General features: G+C 34.2%; 1 protein-coding gene across 4 annotated transcripts in view; it reads right to left on the minus strand.

The window, feature by feature from the left end:
- Positions 1–21,219, minus strand: part of LOC148847652 (protein IQ-DOMAIN 5-like) — a 31,587-nt gene extending 10,368 nt beyond the window's left edge. The window contains exons 1-5 of one of the 4 annotated variants that reach the window (XM_088951977.1): positions 20,754–21,219; positions 14,522–14,639; positions 11,515–11,760; positions 8,238–8,465; positions 3,043–3,156 (exon numbers count right to left, since the gene is read on the minus strand). In XM_088951977.1, coding sequence (XP_088808103.1) covers positions 3,043–3,156; positions 8,238–8,465; positions 11,515–11,760; positions 14,522–14,605 — 672 coding nt within the window. In that variant the 5' untranslated portion in view covers positions 14,606–14,639; positions 20,754–21,219. Of the gene's footprint in view, positions 1–3,042; positions 3,157–8,237; positions 8,466–11,514; positions 11,761–14,521; positions 14,640–19,829; positions 20,178–20,237; positions 20,481–20,753 lie in introns of those variants that run through there. The other 3 variants (XM_088951978.1, XM_088951979.1, XM_088951980.1) reach the window with 3 other exon arrangements.

The following is a 21,219-nucleotide window of genomic DNA, read 5'->3' on the forward strand; positions in this document are numbered from 1 at the left end:
CTCAAAGGGCACCTTGTCGCCTAAGCGTTGCCTTGACAACTATGATATCAGGTATGATGTGTGTGATGGCAACTCTATCCTCTTTTGGGAGGACATTTGGGATGGAGATGTCCCCTTGAAGATCCTTTTCCCCTCCTTGTTCTCTATTTCTCAATACAAAAAAAGTTGTTTCAAAATTTTGCTCCTCATTGGAAACTCCTTGTGCTCCAACTTGGGATTTTGGGTACTGTAGAGGTTTAAGGGACGAGGGAATCGAGTGTTTAGCCAATTTATTGAGCCTTCTTGAAAATTTGTCTAAACCCCTTTGAACCTGACAAAAGAATTTAGACACCTCGATCAAAAAGGTCCTTCTCTTGTGCTTCTTTCTTCAAATCCCGCCATTGTTCTAACCCACAGTCGGCCTTTCCTTTTAAAGAAGTTTGGTGCATGCCTATTCCCCCTAAGGTTATGGCTTTTTGTTGGTTAGTGTACTATGGGAAAGTAAATACCGTAGACAATCTACAAAAGAGAAGACCTTTTCTCTGTATTTCCCCCAACTAGTACATCTTTTGCATATCTCAGAGTGGACTGTTATCACTTACTAATTTCTTGTTCTTTTACTACAGAGTTATGGGATTGGCTCCTCTCTTTGTTTGGGAGCAGGTGGAACTTGCCAGCAGATTTTAATTTTGCTTTTGATCCCTCTACTTTTGTTTGGCAGTAGAAAAGAGTTAAATTATGCAGATGTGTGCAAGAGCTGCATTGATCTGGACAATTTGGAAGAAAGGAATACTAGAACTTTCTAGGAGAAGGAAAGAAACCATCAAGAGAATAAGGATTGTGTTTTGTATAGGGTGATTCATTGGCTGAAATCTTTGGACTTGTTCCACCAATTCTCCTTTAATGATATTTGGAGGAGTTGGGCAGCAGTGGCAAGTTGTTCATCTTCCAAGATTAGAGTACAAACAAGCTGGTTATCACCTCCTACAGGGGTTTCTTGAAGTTGAATTTTGATGGAAGCAGTCAAGGAAACCCAGGCCCCTCTTAGTTGGGGGTTGAGGAATGAAGTTGGAAATGTGATACTTATCTTCTCAGGCCCTCTAGGAGTGGGAAACTCGAGCAGAATTGTTTGCTGCCTTGCAAGGTGTACAGTTTGAAGCTCGATTAGGGGTGGGACAGCTAATAGTTGAAGGTGACTCCAAGGTCGGATTAAGCTGGTTGCAGAACCCAGAGTCAGTAGTTTGGTATTTCAGGAATGAAATTAAGAAGTTTAAGTTGCTGACGAGAAACATGTGCCTAAGAATACAATGGATGGGGAGATCAATGTTTTAAAAGCACAACGCGCAGGGGTCAATTTGTGCCCGAGTTGCACGCCTTTCTCAAGCAAGGCGCAAAAATTTTTAAAAAATGCTAAAAATTAAAAAATGACAGAAAATTCAAAAAAAAAATACCAAAAATGCAAAAAAATATCAAAAAATATTAAGCATACTATTATTAAAAAATATAAACTTAAATTTTAAAATAAATGTTTTAAAAAAGTAAAAAAACCTATTATCTAAAATTAAAATACATAAACATAACATGTAAAGCATATCCAAATTAGAATTTAAAAATAAAATCAAACATATAACACATTTTGAAGCATATAAAACCCACAATCTCTTTTTTTCCTCAATTGCAATACTTCAAGTAGCTAATGTGATGTAAAACATATTACAGTCCTGATTCTACGAGCTACCTTTGTTCCATGCCCCTCGAGGCAAGCCCAAACAAGTTCATGTTAGGGTCTTAAATTCTTAGTTCTCACACAAAAATAATGATTTTATAATTTTAATTGCTTTTAAAAAATATATTTTATTAGGATGAATGAATGAACAACATTACCAAATAGGGACTTGTTTGGGCTTGCCTCAAGGGGCATGGAACGAGGGTCCAAGGGCTTCGCCCTCAGCCTAGCCACTAGGTTCAAAAAAAGCAAAAAAAAAAGCATCAAAATTTTAAAAGGTGCATACCTGGGCTGAGGTGCAAGGTGCGTCAAGTGCACACCTGCACCTAGGACCTAGGTGAGGCGTATACCCTAAAATGTGCCTCGCCTGTGCACCTAGACACGCCGATTAAATCACTGGGGGAGATCAGCAAATGCTATGGCGGATTATCTAACCAAGCAAGGGGCAGCTAGGGAACTTTTGTATTGGGCACAACTGTAACTTATTGTTTTTGTTTTCTTCTTTAGTGGAGAGTTCGCAGCTCACACCTCTTCAAGGGCTGCCTGTATGTGCTAATATTTCTAAATTAATAAAAGGATTTATTTATTTATCAAAAATAGGGGATTTGAAGGTCATAACAGGTTGGTTGGCAAGCAAGGAAGAGCGACCATGGAAACACAGATATGAAATCAGAGAAGCTAAAGAAATCATAAAGGAACCAGGAGCAGCCATACAGTGGATACCAAGGTCTGCTAATGGTCTAGCAGGTGAGTTGGCAACACAAGGGGTTACAACTTACAACAAATTCAATATAATGGGAATTTATAGAACAAGGTGGGAGTTGTTTTGCTTCTATGGATGGTTAGTTGAGGATGACCATCCTGCTGCTTTTCATGTACCCACAACTAAAAAAATTTTCAGTCATAACATATGGTTTTTTTAGTGATGCAAAGAAGAACTAGCTTCTGAAACCCAGACTGGATAGGTCAATTGAACTAAGTCGAAGTAGAATTTTCCAAGTCCAGAATCTGGACCATCCAGACTATATCCAGAATTTGTTAACTTTGGTTGAAACCACTGTTGAACCATAACTCATTTAACTAGTTCCTGTTTTTTCCCGCCATTTTCTCATTTTTGTTTTATCAGTTTATTTATAGAGCTGTGCTGAATCTGCTGATGTGACAATCAAACCATGGTGGAACCATTTGAACTGTGCACTGGAGGCCTTTCCAAGTAAATGCACAGTCCAGCTTTTAAAGCATTGAGAAAAACATCATAATACAGATATAAGTATGATTTTATGTCCATCAAGTTTATTGACAAAAGAGGAAAAAAAAAAGAAAAGAAAGAAAATCACCTGATGAGACAGAGCATATGCCATGGCTCTCTCACGCTTGGCTGCAGCCTCTTTCCTCTTTATTAACTTAGTTTGAATCTCTTCAACAGATCCAATGCTATCACACCATCCTTCCTGCACCAGAACTCAAATCAAACTAGCCATACAATTAAGTCAACTTCACAAAATAAAAAATCCAAAAGTTGGCAGAGAAGTTTTATTTCTACCTAGTAGATGATACACTATCTTTTTCTTAGAGAGATATGAAAATATAACCAGTTGTCTGGCCTAACCTGTTGTGCTTCTGCAATGCTTCACTACTTGCCAGTGCATTATAATTAATAGTTCAGTAATACTTTTGCAACTACCCCATGAAGAGACATTTATACAAAAGGCATTTACAACACTGAAGATGATTCTTCCTTTCATAATAAAGAAAAGGTATTGAAAAATATTCAACAACCCTATCAAGGTACAACTAGGCCCCACACCAAGTCCTTGGGTCTAGCTTCCAACCACGTGTCAAGATCAAGAATTGCAAAGAGCAAATAGGTGAAGGTAAGAATAGATCTTACTAAAATTACTTTTGGCAAATATTTTCTAGACTTTCACTTACAAATACAAATTTTTCTAGGCATCCCATTCCCCTATCTATAAAGAATAATGTTGAAACCTCCAAAGTATTTAGAATATGAGACAAATGTTATACTTTAAGCTTAGTAGTCCTATGTAGCAGCAAAATTATGCTCATATAGAGTTAATAACATAAACACAGCTCGACCACTGGCTCAACCCAGTAACCTGGATGTCATATGAATGTCAAACAGTTTGACCGATGGTTATGCATAACATAATATATCCGCAGGTCGTGGTTAGCTGGTTTGTTTCTTGGTTTTAATACAAGAGATCAAGGGTGAGCCTTGTAACTTGCATTATATATACATCATGTAAATATATATACTAGCGGGGACCCGTGTGATGCACGGGATTTATTAAGCAAAAGCTAAATAATAGAAAGGGTCATTTACTAAAATACCCCTTATTGTTTCATGGATTTACTAAAATCTACCCTATAGTTAACATTTTACTAAAACACCACTTATAATTTATAATGGATTTAATCAATCTTCCATTAGATGATAGTGGAAAATGACAATGTTGACCCTAATGTTTATTTAAATAAATTTAATCAAAAAAATAAAAATAAAAATACCATTTTTGCCCTTAATAAGACACGGGCAACCAGTCTATTGGCTATATTTAGTCAATTTTGTTTTTTGTACAAAAAAGTGTTAAGGGTATTTTTTGAATAAAAAATTATGGGCCTAATGGCAAAACAAACACTCCTTAATGAAAGGTTAATTAAGTATATAAGTTGTAAAATATATGGGATGTTTTAGTAAAATGAAAACTATAAGGTAGGTTTAAGTAAATATGTAAAACTATAAGGGAGAATGATGGTTCAGCCCAGCGTCAGAAATCATAGGCCCAAAGTACAGTTGGGGTAGAAGCCAGCTCGGAATTGATGCCAATTCATGGGTGGGCAATGGTGCATAGGGTGGAGGTAATTGACATTTTGAAATGTTGTAGTTCTACAGTGAAAATCAGAATTCTGCCATGGGCCTTTCCGTACTTTCCCGAAACTATAAGGTGTGTTCTAATAAATGACCCTAATAAAAGCACAAAACTATAAAAGTATACAATTGTTTTATATTTTCAACTTTTTAAATAATTAATAATTATTCATATTTTATATACTACTTTTAATAAATAATTAATTTCAGTTAGGTTTATTCATCAAACTGATAAAACTGACCAACCCGATCAACTCGACCCTAGTTGGTCGGTTTTCTACTATTTTAGGTCGGCTTTGGTTAAAAAACTTTCCAATTCGACAAAGTCGGATCAATTTCACTTTGGCCATCTATAAACCAACCAAAATCAAACAACTTAACCATGGATACATATTAGTATTTTATATTTTAAATATAATTTTAATTATGGAAATGTGGGAAATTTCCTATATTTCTTAGTCTAAAATGTTTTTATATCATAAATCTAATTTTTAAATTTATTTTTTAATAATTACACTATAATTTTTAAAATTAAATTAAATTTCTAAGTTTAAATCTTTTGAACCGACTGACCAAACCAAAAAATTGATCCAACCGATACAAGTTGAGTGAATTGGTTTGCACAAAAGGTCAGTCGGTTTTAGTTGACCAACTCCCCAAACTGACCAGGTTTTAGTTGGCCAAATAGCCCACAACCAAACCAAACCAAAACAACTCATGAACACTCATAATTTCAGCTAAATTAATAGCCTCATCTTTGATAAATAACAATAGTTTAATCTCCAATAAGTATTGAAAATTTAAAGAGAAAATACACAAATATTGAAAATATATTGATAATGAAAAAATATATTAAGTACTAAAAATATATTAACTTCGTCAATAAATAGTATAATCTTAAATAATAGTTTAATCTCTAATAAATATTAATCAATAAGTTATAACAAAAATATAATAAATACAATAAGTACAACAAATTAAATTTAAAAATTTTAATGATAGTAGTTTAATCTCCAATAATTATTGAAGATTTTCTATTAAATAAAAAAAGAAAACAAATTTATGCATAATCATTGGAAATACATTTATCAAAAAAACAATAAATAATTACTGAAATACAATAAATATTAATTTTAGAATCTATAATTAATAACAAATACAGATTAAGAGTTTAAAATTATTATTAATAAATAATAATTTTTATGAAAGCTATTTTCTCGAATTATTACTTGATATAAGTGAAATTAGTTATTTACAATATTATGTAAAAATATTAAACTGATATTAATTTCAATATTATGTTATAACTATTTTTCTACTTTTCAGATTTTTTAAAATTTATTACATAATTTCATTATATTAACTATTTAAATCTAGTTTTGTTAAATATTTTGTTATTTAAAACATTTAATCATTTAAATACTTAAATAATATGTAAAATATTAATTATTTATTGAATTTTAATTATCCATAAAATCATAAATTATACTATTATTACATAATTTCATTATTAATTTTGCAATATATTAAATTATTATTAATTTCAATATTATGTTATAATTATTTTTCTACTTTGAAGATTTTTTTTAATTTATTACATAATTCTGTTATTTTAACTATTTAAAATCTAGTTATGATAAATATTTAAATAATCTATAAAATATTTAAATTGTTTTTGTTATTTGAATTTATTTATTTAAAGGTATTACATATTATTAAATATTTGAAAAACATTTACATTGATGATCCGAAAAAACATAATTTAAATTGTCAGTGCATAATTTCGTGATATATTTTGTAAAAATATAAAATTACTTTTGTGTTTTTAATAAATATTTTAAAGTTATTATATAATTTTGTTAGAATATTTAAATCATTCTTAAATTTTTTAATCCAAACTTTCTTTAGATAGATATAGATAAAAGGTAGGGGAGAGGATAAATAGGAATTAGAGATAATTTATAAGAGAAACTTTCTACTAAATTAGAGATAAATTAGGAGATAAATAGGAATTAGAGATAATTTATAAGAGAAACTTTCTACTAAATTAGAGATAAATTAGGAGATAAATAGGAATTAGAGATAATTTATAAGAGAAACTTTCTACTAAATTAGAGATAAATTAGGAGATAAATAGGAATTAGAGATAATTTAGAAGATAAATAGGAATTAGAGATAATTTGGTAGAAAGTAGGTGATAGAAAGGGTCATTTATTAAAATACCCCTTATAGTTTCATGTATTTACTAAAATCTACCCTATAGTTAAAATTTTACTTAAACACCACTTATAATTTGCAATGGATTTAATCAATCTTCCATTAGATGACAGTGGAAAATGATAATGTTTGACCCTAATGTTCATTTTAATAAATTTAATCAAAAGAAAATAAAAATAAAAATACCATTTTCGCCCTTTTATAAGACAAGCAACCACTGTAATGGAAATACAAACACTCGTTAATAAAAGGTTGATTAAGTAAAATATATGGGATGTTTTAATAAAATGAAAACTATAAGGTAGGTTTACGTAAATATGTAAAACTATAAGATGTGTTCTAGTAAATGACCCTAATAGAATCACATAAGTGTACAATTGTTTTATATTTTTAACTTTTTAAATAATTAATAATTATTCATATTTTATATACTACTTTTAATATATTTTTATAATACAAAATTAATAATAATTAATTTAAGTTAGGTTTATTCATCAAATTGATGAAACCGACAACCCGATCAACTCGACATGAGTTGGTCGGTTTTCTAGTAATTGAGGTCGCCTTTGGTTCAAAAATTTCCCAATTTGACCAAGTTTGATCAATTTCACTTTGGCCATTTGTAAACCAACCAAAATCGAATGACCAAACCATGGATATATATTAATATTTTATATTTTAAATATAATTTTTAATATGGAAAATTGGGAAATTTCCCATATTTCCTAATCTAAAATGTTTTATAACATAAATCTAATTTTTCAATTTACTTTTTAATAATTGCACTATAAATTTTAAAGTTTAATTAAATTTTTAAGTTTAAATCTTTTGAACCGACTGACCAAACCAAAAAATCGACCCAAACTGATACAACTTGAGTGGATCAATTTTTACAAAAGGTCAATCGATTTCAGCTGACTAACTCCCCAACCTAACCAGCTAAATTTGGTTGGCTAAATAGCCTACAACCAAATCGAACCAACTCAGTCAATAGTTTAATCTCAAATAATTATTGAAAATATATTGATAATGAAAAAAATACAATAAGTACTAAAAATATATTAACTTAGTCAATAAATAGTATAATCTCAAATAATAGTTTAATCTCTAATAAATATTAATCAATAAGATATAACAAAAATGCAATAAATACAATAAGTACAATAAATTAAATTTAAAAATTCATGAATAGTAGTTTAATCTCCAATAATTATTGAAAGTTTTCTATTAAATAACAAAACAAAATAAATTTATACATAATCATTGAAAATATATTTATCACAAAAACAATAAATAATTACTGAAATACAATAAATATTAAACAAAAACAGAATGGTTGTCGTTCCCAGTTTTCACAGTCCAACCATTCGGTCCAATCTGAGTCTTGCAACATTACTTTATACTGTCCTCAGATGATTGATTTACCTCAATTTCTCGAACATGAGCCTCATGTGCAAGTTGTTTCTTAAATTTCTGCTCTTCCAATTGACTTTCCAATGCCATACGAACACGCCATGCTCGGACACGAGCCTGAACTCTCACTAAAGCTTGCATACAACGAAGGGTTATTGCAGCTTGTTTTCTTACTGCATGACCCCTGACAAGAGCCTGAAGTCTTACTAATCCTTTTAAAGCTCGCAATGCTCTTCTGGCCTGCCAAACAGAAAAAGGAAAAGATATTTTGGACTCCTATTTCAATATGATCAGGGATGCTAAAAAACAGAAAATACAAAAACATAAAAATATTCAATCCAACTCAATGAAGATAAAAAATGATATAAATGTAATATAATTTATCATAATATAACTTGTACATGTAGAATTTACAGTTTTATTACCTGGTCAGATCCAATAAGCTTGATTAAATAGCACCAATTCTGGTTCTATAGTTTCCAAGCTAATCCATAATGGGTCTACCTCATAATTGTCAAGGTGTCGCCAGGTGACAAGGCACCCACATAGGCAACAAATTTCACAAGGCAGGTACCTTATGGAAATATAATTACTACAGCTACATATTATTAATATGTGAAGTAATACATTCTATTATCCCGTCATATATTATGTATATTATTTATACTGTGTTTAAGAATTTTTCCCCCTCACACAACATACACACATTAAATAGAAAAATGGCTGTCCCTTGTTCTTTTTCCCATTTTGTTTCCCCCTCTCATAGAATTTTCTTCATTAGTATAAAATTATAGCCTGCCTTAGTTTCTATAAATCTTTTAACATATGTTGCACTATTAAATATTTTGGGAAGATGCTTGGATTGGAGAGATTCCCCTAAGTGAAAGGTTCCCTACTATTTATTCACTGTCAGAAAATAAAAGAAAAGTGATCTCTTCGGTTTTTGTTGATAATTCCTGGGTCTTGGGATTGAGGAGAGGACTAAGGGAGTTGGAAATAGGGATGCAAACGGATCGGATTGGATTCGAATCAGGGTATATCCAAATCCGGTCTGACATTGTTAAAGGGAGATCTGATCAAATCTCATAAACATGGATTTGAATTTCAATCCAATGAGACCGCTGGATCTTCAGATCTGCTCCGATCCAATCTGATTTTAAAAAAAAATGAATAAATAAACTATTAAAAGAGCAATAAAATATAACAAATTAAATAAAGAAACACAAAAAATACAAGTATCTTTAACTATTTTGGTCATATATATATACATGTTTTTTATAAAAAATAAATAATATAATAAATTTACAAAAAATGTAATATAAATAGTATATTTATAAATAAATAAATAACATATATATGTGTTATATATACTTATATAAATAAATAAATAGCGTATATATCAGATCGGATAGGGGTGATCCAAATCCGATTCAATTTCTAATCGGATACTATTATCTGATCCAAAGATCCGAATTCGACAAAATATGATCGGATCGGATCATGATCCAATCCATTTGCACCCCTAGTTGGAAATGACATTGATGGATAATAGAATTTGGAAACCTTCCCCTTCTGGTGTTTTCACTTGTTCTTCTTTCTTTAATATCCTCCTTCAATCAACTAACCTTGCAAGGAACTTTCCATCAAAGGAGGCTTGGTGTAGCTCTGCACCTCTAAAAATTTGGGCTTTTTGCTAGGAGGTGGTTTTTCAAAAAAATCAGTACTTTAAATGTGTTGCAAAGAAAAAGGCCAAATTTTTGCCTTTCACCCCATGTTTGTAGCCTCTGCTTGGGTTCTAGTGAGATGATCACACACCTATTAACATCTTGTCCTTTTGTGGTCTTTGGTCCTAGTTCACTTCTCTCTTTGGTTGCAGGTGGACACCTCCCCTAGACGTGGTAAGCCTTTTTGCCCCAAGCTTTTTCATGCAACCGAAGAGGCGTGGGTAGACTAATGTGGAGAGCGAACAGAGCAGCTATACTCTGGTCAGTCTGTAAAGAAAGAATAATAGGATCTTTAAAAGGAGTGGAGAAATCCAAGTAGGAAACTATTTATCGAAAAAAATCCAAGTAGGAAATTGTAGAAAGAATAACCATTATGACTATCCCCTGGTTGAATGGCCTTGTTTAAAGAATTCTCAGCGAAGGACATATTTAGGAATTGGGGAGTGGTGGCAGCTACATCATCCACAAACCTAGTGTGTAGGAACTATTGTCCCCAACAACACAACAAAGAATAAAGTTGAACTTTGATGGGAGCTCTAGAGGTAACCCAAGCCCTTCAGGTATAGGAGGAGTATTCGGAGATGGAGATGGGAGAATTGTTGCCATGTTTTCAGGGACAACAGGGATGGGGGACTCATTGAGAGCGGAGGTGATGGATTTGCTTCAAGGTGTAAGATAAGGCAAACAATTGGTGTTACACCAAGTTATAGGAGACTCTAAGTTGTTAATTGATTGGCTGCAATCAGGCGAATTGGGAGCATGGATTTATAGACAGCCCATAAGGGAAATCCAAGGAAGATTGGTGCTTGCTTCAAGTGGACAAGAAGATAAACAAATGGTCTAGCTGAATTTTGTAACTCAGTTTTGTGTTTGAAATACTAAAATAATTGATTTAAAATCCCATTATCTAGTCATTATCTCTTAGATATGATGATTTGCCATGTTTTAGGGGGAAAATTAATGGTATTAGTAAAGAGCATTATTATTTTCTTTCAATTCATGTGCAAGTAAAATTACAATACTTATATAATGCCTAGACCCCACTTAGGCAACTAGACATAGGTGACTTGGCACTCCATTGTCACCTAAACACCATGACAACTGTGGTCTACCCCAATCCGGCCCAGACCCAATCCATCATCGTATGAGAACATGAAAATGCCATTCAATTATAATAGCTTGAAAAGGCTAATTAACAAGGATCAGTATGTCCAATCCTACATCAAGATTAAGTATCATATCATTTTATGAGATTTGCATTTTATTAAGGATCACTATTAAAATGTAAATAAGAAAACACAAATCTTGGTTAATTCAAAATTGAGATAGACAATCAAAAAATCCCCATGGGAGTCAAAATTTGCATTAGATTAGATGGACACTAATAACTAGGGATGAACTGAAATCTCAGTATCCTAGGTCCAAATCCACCAACTCATTGCCAAAGTTTTTTTCAGGAAATAATATGAGGTATCCCAAGAAGAGTTATTTGGATGAGTCTAAAACAGACTTAATCAGATAATAACGATTGACAGCTATACAATTGAAGATAGATGTTTTCATACCAGAAATCCTCGGAAAGCTGTTTGGATGCGTGTGGCAGCCCATTCTTCTTTGGTATTTCGTTCAACCTGCACCGATTGTACTTGGAATGAACTAGCAGGGGATCTGATGCTATCTGAATTTAATTGGTCATTGGCACGACCAGTCAGTAGAGCAGCGTTTTGAGCACACTCATCATTAAGAATATCAAAATCAATCTCCACAGACTGCTTTCTCCGGTGCCAAAACCGGCCACCAGCTGCTGTCTTCTGAATCATTTCCAAAACATTTTTTTTATCAGCAAAATCATTTCCAAAACATGATGAAAATAGAGTGAGATGCAGATAACAGAAGTTATTTTTGTAAATTATATTGAATAAGACTGCCAGATCTCTGCATGACTAAAAGCAGGAGAAAGCCCAATGGAAGGGAGACATACCACATATGAACCTTATAGGACAACCAAGTTTTTTGTTCAAGGGAAAAGTTCATGATCTAAATTACATTTAAAGGACAACCGATGTACTATCAATCTACAGGGAAGGAAACAAATACAATGCCCAAGCATAATCTTAAGGTACTAGCAGGGATTAAATCCCACCTACACCTCCAAGTTTTCCTAGAAAAAAGAAATGTAATCCTAATAGCCAACTGCCCAAATTTTCCATTATAGTGATCCACCAAAACAGCAATTACAGTGAATAGAAAATGCCCAGGTCAATTTTAAGGATATAAACATGCCAGAAGTCATTCAATTTTATGAAATTAGTTGGAAGCAAGTGCATTTTACTTTTTGATCAATAGCTAGAAGAAAATGCATAAGAATAGAATTCTTTCTCGTGTTCCATTTGGTTGTGATTGTTGTACATATATTCAACTTCTAAAGGATGAACATGAGTTCAAATCTAAATTCTCAAATCCACAATGAAGGATGACGATTGATGAATGAGGATTTTCTTGCCAATCGGCCTTGGAGATTTGATAATGTTATTGCAGCAAAGTATGGGAGTAGACATGTTGGGTTGGAACCTATTCAATCCTATGCACCTTATGGTTCAAGTGTTCAGAAGGGTATTCTTAAACATGGTAAATGATTTTCAGAAACCTGTCTTCTATGAAACAGAAGATAGACAGGTGAACTTCTAGAAGGGTGAACAGTAGGGACCAACCCCAGAAAAGCTTTGCCCAGTTTATTTTAGTTGGCTAACGAGGAAAAAACTGCTACAAAGATCTCATCAAAAAAGTGAAGTGGTTAACCAGCAATATAAGAGTTGAGGTAAAATGGGTTAGTAGGTCTGCTAATTCTTTGGCTGATGCTCTAGCCAAACAGGGGGTATATAGGGAAGATCTTTTTTGTGCTTCTATTTAAGTTATTATTAATTCGGAAATTTGTACTTAACTAGCCTGGAGAGGTTGCAACTCGTACCTTTCCATGAGGACTTTGTACTATTTTATTGCTGATTTATAAAATCATTTCAATTATCAAAAAAAAAAAAGGAAGAAACTGCTTTTGAGTCATATGAGGTCGTTAATGATTGGGAAGCCAATACTTTGAGGTCTTTGAATAGCTGAATTTAGTATGTCAAGGGGGAGAGGATAAGAGAACTTGATTAGGAATCCTTCTTGATCCTTCATGGTTAAATACAAGCTCTGGCAGAGGGAATGGCTCCTTCCCTTGGCAGTGTATATGGTCCACTCACATTCCAACCAAAATATGCTTCTTCATGTAGAAAACTTACCCAAATAAATTCTTGAATACCATCAATATGATTACAAGAGGAAAAGCCATGACAAATGAATGTGTTATTACCTCATCCTTATTAACAGTTTAGAACTTCCATTACAGATTTTCAGCCTCTGTGTGATGGCATTTAGCTAAGCTGTTAGGATGGTAATAGGTTTTCTTGGATCAATAACTGCAACTTTCATTAACTTAAAGATGAGAAGACAGTAATAGGTTATTCCCGATGACTTTGTGGGATTAGTGGCCTGCTCGCCAGCAAAAGGTTTTAGTATAAGGAACATCTTATGGAATTTACTCCTTTTTTCTTATCTGTTGGTTCCTTTGGAAGGAGAGAAACAAAAAAAAAAAAAAGTGAAACTTTGTGGGATTAGTGTAGTGTAGTCAGTGGTTGAGCCCATTGAATGATTGAAATTTTCATGGACTCTAATCCTTAGATAATTTGAGGGGATGCAGAATTCCAACTTATGTAAGTGGATCTCTTATCATTTATGATAGTTAGAAACTTAGAACTTAGAAGGGGTGTTTTTCTAAGTAGTTTTTTGAAAGCTCTGTGCTTTCCTCTTGTATTGGAGTGTAATCCCCCTCCTCACCTTCTTCAGTAAGGTTATTTTTTGGAATGCAATCAAAGAACAATTTCAATGAATTTTTAATTCTATGAATCACTTTTTAAGTTTGGATATATGAGAACTTCTAGAACTAATTCCTTTTATGGGCTCAAAACTCATTCTAACAATTGATTTTTGCGAATAAATCTTTTCTTCAAAAAAGAATCATTTTTGGCTCAAAACACATGCTTCAAATAGTAATTCTTTAGAGCACAATCTTATTGAAGCATAGCCTAAAATTCTGCATATTTATCAATAAACAAAAAAATATCTCGAATCCACAATTAGGCAAAACAACTTGGTCAAACCAGTATATCACAACATCAAGTCAATTGAAAGCATAACATTGTCCAAAGATAGACAAGAAAATATTAAGGATATACAATGAAAGGAAATTCTGTATGCACCAAGATATCACATGGGGGAGAAGTATTAACAGGGTAGCCAATGACCAACTCAGGCAAATTTTAGTATCTTGTTAACCATAACAAGTTTTTTATTTGATAATTATCATACGAAAGAAATTTCATTAGAGAAATCAGAATCTCACTGCAAAATTTCTGAATATCATGCAAGATGAAATCAACTTGTACACTCTATTCTGCTTCTTGATATAGATACATACATATAAACAAATTCATTATAAGAACATAGATATCTATAGGAGATAAGTATACTCACGTTCCCTTCCTTCTCTGAAGATTGTGCCTTTTCTGACTTTCTTAAACCAACTATTGTTCTAAGCCACTTCCCAGAGCCACCCATGATGTCAGTCACTTTAACTCTAGCAAATCAAGACCTGCCATGGCAAAGCATCAAAAAACCCATACTTGTCCAGCAATGTTTACATATTATGTTGATTTACTGGCCAAAGCAAATAGTTAAAAATGAGAAAGTAGAAAAAAGTACTTCACAAAATCCAATAGAACTATCTCATCCCAACTAACTAGTGTAGACTGGTTGGCTACACAAACCCCCTTCCCATATATCTTGCTTTTCAGTTAATTATCTATACCTTCTTTTTCAATTAATTATATTGAGCAGCATCATACCTAAGAAACCCTAGTAAAGTCCTTCCTTCACTCCTCCAAGTATGTATTGCTAAATGATGAGAGTTGACAAGACCCAAGTTCACAATACCTTACTGATATCTATCATGGTTTTCAGTACTATTGTGTTCCAAGCTTGAATCATGACATCAGGAATAGAGAAAGTAAGATGTTTTAGCAAACAACACACTGCACAATCCTTATTGTAACTTCAAATATACAGGCCCCATTAGGTGCTACATAGGACAACTGAACTGAGAACAACCCCTAGATACAAGAATCATCGTTTTGAGATTTTCCTAACACCCTCATGCACTTTTTTTTTTGATAAATGAATGAGATTTATTAATCAGCGGAGGAGAATAGTGCAATGTCCCAAGGAGAGGCACAAGATGCAACCTCTCCTGATTAGTTAAGTACTGCTTCCACTATATTATAACAACTTACAAAGTAGCACAAAACCCTCATGTGGTGCTTACACGGAATTAAAACAGAAATGCAACAAAATGATACCAAACACCACATATAACTTCTTCAATTAACTATTGTTAAATGACGAGATTTGACAAGGCCCAAGCTCACTTATTCCCTGCTGATAACCTACACATGGCCATTAGAAGTTGAGCCCAAATGTTCAATTGGTAGAATCTTGAATCTGCTAGCTAGCTCAGTTGGTAAAATTTTGTGGATTCAAACCTGAGAGCTACAATGAAATCCCTCTTTCATCAATCCTAGTTACTGACCACTCATCATTGAGCTTGCTTGTCCACACACACACTGATAGACAAACAGAGAGATAAACATATGATGTATTTAGGATCAATTTAAAGTTTTTATAGTCTAACTGTGCTTTGTGTTTGGGACCTCTATAGGGTGTAGTAAGCCTTTTCAGTCCAAGTTTCCTAAAGCAACCAAGAAAGAGTGGAAGAATTATGTAGAAAGCAATTCAGCCCGCAATAGTTGTAGACTGTTTGGGAGGAAAGGAATAGGAGGATATTCAATGAGAAGAGTAGATTGCAAGAGGAATTGTTTAAAGCCATAAAAATCAGAACTACACATTGGATAAAGACACTTGATTTATTCAAAGAATTCTTGGTGAATGATATCCTAAGGGCATGGATTGATGTGGCATATTCTTCTAAAGAAAAGGAAAAGGTGTTTATGGAGAGGTTACCCCCAGTGGCCAATAAAATAAAGCTAAATGTTGATGGGAGTTCCATGGGAAGCACGGGAATGACAGGTATTGGAGGAGTATTTAGAGATTGCATATGAAAGGTTTTGGCTTTAGTCTCAGGACCTTTGAGGTCGGGAGATTCACTAAAGGCTGAACTAATGGCACAACTACAAGGGTTAAGAACTGCTAATCAATCAAGATTTTAGCACTTGGAAGTAGAGGGATATCCAAAGCTGATCATTTCTTGGGCCAAGAGTAAGCAGCTTGTGCCATGGATCTATGGGCATGAGTTTAGGGAAATAGAGAGCATCACAGAGGAGCTGAACATGACTTTCAAATGGGTTATAACGACAACAAATAGGATGGCCAACATTCTAGCAAAGCAAGGGGCATAGGCAACAGTTGTTTTGGGTACCAATGTAAATTTTGTAATTTTGTTGGGATTGGAACAAATCCTTATGGGTCGATACACTCTGTCATTGTAATATCCAGATTCTCATTTTAATATAATTTTCAAATCTCTTGCTGATCAAAAAAAAAGATAGCCCCTTTTTTTTACTTTTTTCACTTATCGATACATTTAAACATATTTAGAAAGAAGTTCCATGGTGCATGTTGTTTGTGGGTGACATTGCTTTAATTGATGAAACTAATGAAGGATTAAATGCAAAATTAAGCTTATGGACAAATGCCCTAGAAACAAGAGGTTTTAAAATAAGTATGACTAAAAAAGAGGATATGACATGTAAGTTTAGTAACAATAGGAGTGTAGATCAGGATACACTTAGGCTTGGATACCAAGAGATAATTCAATGTAACCATTTCCAGTACTTTGGTTCAATAATTCACAGCAAGGGAGAGAATGAGAAGGTTGTCACCCAAAGAATTCGAGCAGGATGGGCAAAATGGAGGGTTGCATCTGGACTTTTGTGTGGTAGGAGAATACCATTTAGATTAAAAGGAAAATTCTATAATAGTTGAAAGGAAAGTTATGTTGTATGGAGTAGAGTGTTGAGCAATCAAGAAACATGTTCAAAAAATGAGTGTGGAGAAAATGCAAACGCTAAGATGGATGAGTGAAAAAACTATAAAGAATAGGATCAGGAATGAAGCTACCCGTATAAACTTAGAAGCAGATCCAAAAAGTGATAAAATGACGGAGAGTGTCTAGTTAGAAGAAGTGATTTGTTACAAGTGGAAGGGGCTAGAAGAGCTAGGAATAGATCCAAAAAGGGCATAGCTAGATGTATTAAGAACGGATTTAAGGCGCTGCCTTATCTCTCCACTTTACCTACAACCATCTCTCTCTCTCTCTCTCCACTTCACCTGCAAGGTGTTTTGTGTAGAAATTAGAAACTTAATTAGTTATTGGAAGTAGATCCTTCCATATATTGACAACTTATTGGAAGTCTTATCTATTTAACTACAACTTGTCCTAACATTGCCCATGTTGTTCAAGTTGTGAATCAATTTGTATATATTCCATGTCAACCTCACCTTTCAATTGTTCATTGCCTTCTCTCCATTCATATCGCTCCACAGGTTGGTGATTGTTTCTTGGAGACTTTTTCATCTACCAGAAATGCAAGAAGCGACAACCATCTCTAAGTCCTCTACAGAATTTGGATATTATGCTATGTCGGTCACTTGTGTGAGATTCTTCAATTTTGGGATATCTTTAAAGAACTTGGGTTCACACCTCTCAAGTCTCTTCCAACTCCTCTCTTTGTCGATAACATGAGTGCCTTCCGTATTGCTTCCAATCCAGTCTTTCATGAGCAAACCAAACATATTGAAGTTGACTATCACTTTCTTTGGGTGTAATTTTTCTTCCTCATGTCTCTTCGATACTTTAGCTTGTTGATCTCTTCACCAAGGCAACCCTTAGGGCTCATCATGAATTTTTTGTAAGCGAACTAATGTGGTCAATACATCAGTTTGAGGGGGAGTGTAGACAGGCTAGCTAATACATAAATTTGTATAGTTTTATTATTTTTTTCTCTCTTTGCTATTATAATATAATTAGTCCTTGTAGCATATTATAATGTGATTGTTATATTGCCCAAGGTAATCTTCTAATTGCCCAATATCAAGTGCCCTCTCAATAAAATGCATATCTTAGGGGTAGGGACGTTGTTTGATTACACCCTCCGTATGTCTAAACTACTCTATCTCTCTCTCTCTCTCCCAACACTAAATCAAGTTATTCATGAAGGATTAATCTGCTCAAGTTACCAAAGGTATCATAAGCAGCCCAATCAACATCACTAAACACCTCTAGTTGTAGTTGATAAACAGTCCCTCTTGATCTCCCAAACTCCCATAGAAAATTTTTCATAACTTGATGAAACTAATTTTAGCCCCAAAAAAGATATAATTTAGGGATGGAAATTGTCCCCATTTTCCTTATCCCTGCAGGGACCTACCCTAAATGGGGTGGGGATGGAGACAATTCTCCCCCTGTGGGGATGAAGATGAGGAAACTTTCATCCCGGTTGGTAGGGACAAGGAGAGCACTCCCTACAGAGTGGGGATCCTCATGGGGATGAATTGATCAAAAAAATCCCCACGGGGATGGTGATGATGATTTTCACGGAGATGGAGATGAGGAGTGGCTACCTATCCCTGCCCCGCCCTATCGCCCTTCTTAATATAATTCCTTTTCTAGGTAGCTAGTTCTTCATAAAAGTTCTCCACAACTAGATCCTAGAAATGCTCAATCTAAGGTTTCCTCCTTGTGGAACACCTAAACATTTCAAATGTCAATGGTTTAAGAAACAAACATAAATTGATGCAATCCTCCCCACCTCTTCCCCCTCCCCCCATGTTCAACACTTCAACCCTACTATACAACTTCTCTCAAAACAAGTTATTAAGAGTCCCATATTTCTTACCCTTTCATCTTTCATGTCCTAACAAAACAACACTATGTCATCAGAAAATTGCAAGTGAGTTACCTCATCCCATTCTTATCAGTCCTCCATCCTTTTTATCAGCCCACATTATCCACTTTAAAGATTTTAAGCACATCAACTAGGATGGTGAACAGGAAAGGGGACTAAGGGTTTCTTGGTCGCAAACCCAGTTCCACACCAGTCTTGAATGAGTTTCACCATGTCCACCGCAATAAGGTCCAACAAAATTTGTAATTACAAAAAGCAAGATAAAGCATAGCACAGTGCAGGTGCATGAGTGACATGAAAAGGCAAACTTCAATTAAAGATTCATAGAACCATATGCTACCAACCATCAGATCCAAGATTAATGGTTAAGCCTGAAGACAAACAAATCCAAGGTGTTCAATCCCAACTAAACACAAAAAGAATGTAACTATGTAGAATTGGAATGATAGAAAATTCTTCTCCAAAACATACAAGGGAAAACATCTTTTTATTATATATAAAATAAAAAAATGTATTAAAGTAAATCAAGTATGGAATTCATCAAAAAAAAAATCATGGAAAAAGAGCATTAGAAAATACTCATATAAAAACTGCAATGCATTTACAGAACAACCACCAGTATACCACTCAAGACAACTAGTGATTAGGAAAAAAAAATAACTCATTGCGGCTACAAAAAAAGAGTTAATAAAACAAGAAGAAACACTACATCCTCCATCAATTTTGATAAGAACTCTATACTCAATAAAATCATTTCCCCAGTCCTCAGATCTTCTAACTCCGTTAATTAGAACAAAAACCTTTCTCGCCCTTGTAAATACACCCCCCTTGGTTTTGTCATAATAAGCTTAATAGGTAAGCACCTGAAGAAACAGAACTCAACTTGGAATATGTGGCTTGACGAGTTGCAGTTACCTTCCAATTGATAAACCCTTGAAAACACAAAGTTGACAGAAGAGAGGAAGAGAAAAACACCCATTACACATACAACCTTCTTGTACACAAATTTCCTACAAAGAAACTGAAATCCAAACACTGAAACCGATAATCCTTTACTCAGACTGCCTCCCCGACAAGAACAGAGGGACCAAGCGAAAGAGCAAAATATAAACTGAAAAACAAAGAAAAATTAAGCATATGAAACAAAATGCAGCACGGTAATGGAACTCCCAGGGCCAAATAATCAAACAGAATATGGATCATATGTAAATGCATGAAAACAAAAATCACATGTATTTGAATAATCTCAAAATGAGATAAGTGTCAACCACCTGGCGACTTCAGCCACTTCTGAAGTACCTGACAGTCTGCTTTTCTCTACTCAATCAAATTAAATTTCTCCATCCATCCTGATTTTACAAAAAAAAATCCCCTCAACACTCATTAACTCCATCCAGACCTTAATGTAACGATTACAATCACCAAAACCCGAGTTGCACCAATACCTCCAAGCCACTGTTCTGGCTTTGCCGCAAACGATACTCGTATAGTACAATAAAGTATAAACAGATACCAAAAACCAAAACTCCAATACACTAAGAAAAAGACAAAATTCCCACAGCCACATAATACTCACGAAAACCCATCTCACCAAGAGTAGAGACAAAATCACAATTAATTGCCAGTACAATGTAGATCCACAGATCATGAGTTCAAATTTCAAATGCAGCATAGACAAGCCAAAACGAATTACAGTGAACCAGAAAACATCGAGCATTACATTCCCAAAGAAAAAACACATTGGCAGAGAGATGGAAGCAAAACAAAAATCCGAGAAATGAACTGACCAGGAATCCTGAGAAACGCCATTAGATAACAGATAGAGCGTTGAAGTGGAGCAGCAGAGTGAGAAACAGCGCGGGATCAACATCGAAGAAAAGCAAAAGACGCACTTTTTGGATCAATCTACCAATCAAACAAATCAGTCAAAGTTGGACACTTTCCCGTCGATCTTTTTCCCAATCGAATCGGCCTTCAAGAGCCCACCTCTTCTGCTTCCACGATCCGATACGAAGAATCGGCTCACCTACTCTCAGTCTAACCTCGCGCACTCACGCACGCTCTCTATCAAAACTGCGTCAACTCGTCTTCTTATCTCGCATTAAATAAACGTCTCGCTCAATCACTGATACTACCGGCTAAAGTACGCCGGGGATGCTAAGGTTCGGTGGTTCACTCAGGTAATGTTGTTGTCGTCACGCTCGCGCAGGCCACCGGCAGAGATCGAGTGGGGTCAGGTCCATCATGGTGAAC

Source organism: Nelumbo lutea, chromosome 6, assembly GCF_056320005.1.
Source record: "Nelumbo lutea isolate HS-2025 chromosome 6, American lotus-T2T, whole genome shotgun sequence".
In the NCBI taxonomy this organism is placed as follows: domain Eukaryota; kingdom Viridiplantae; phylum Streptophyta; class Magnoliopsida; order Proteales; family Nelumbonaceae; genus Nelumbo; species Nelumbo lutea.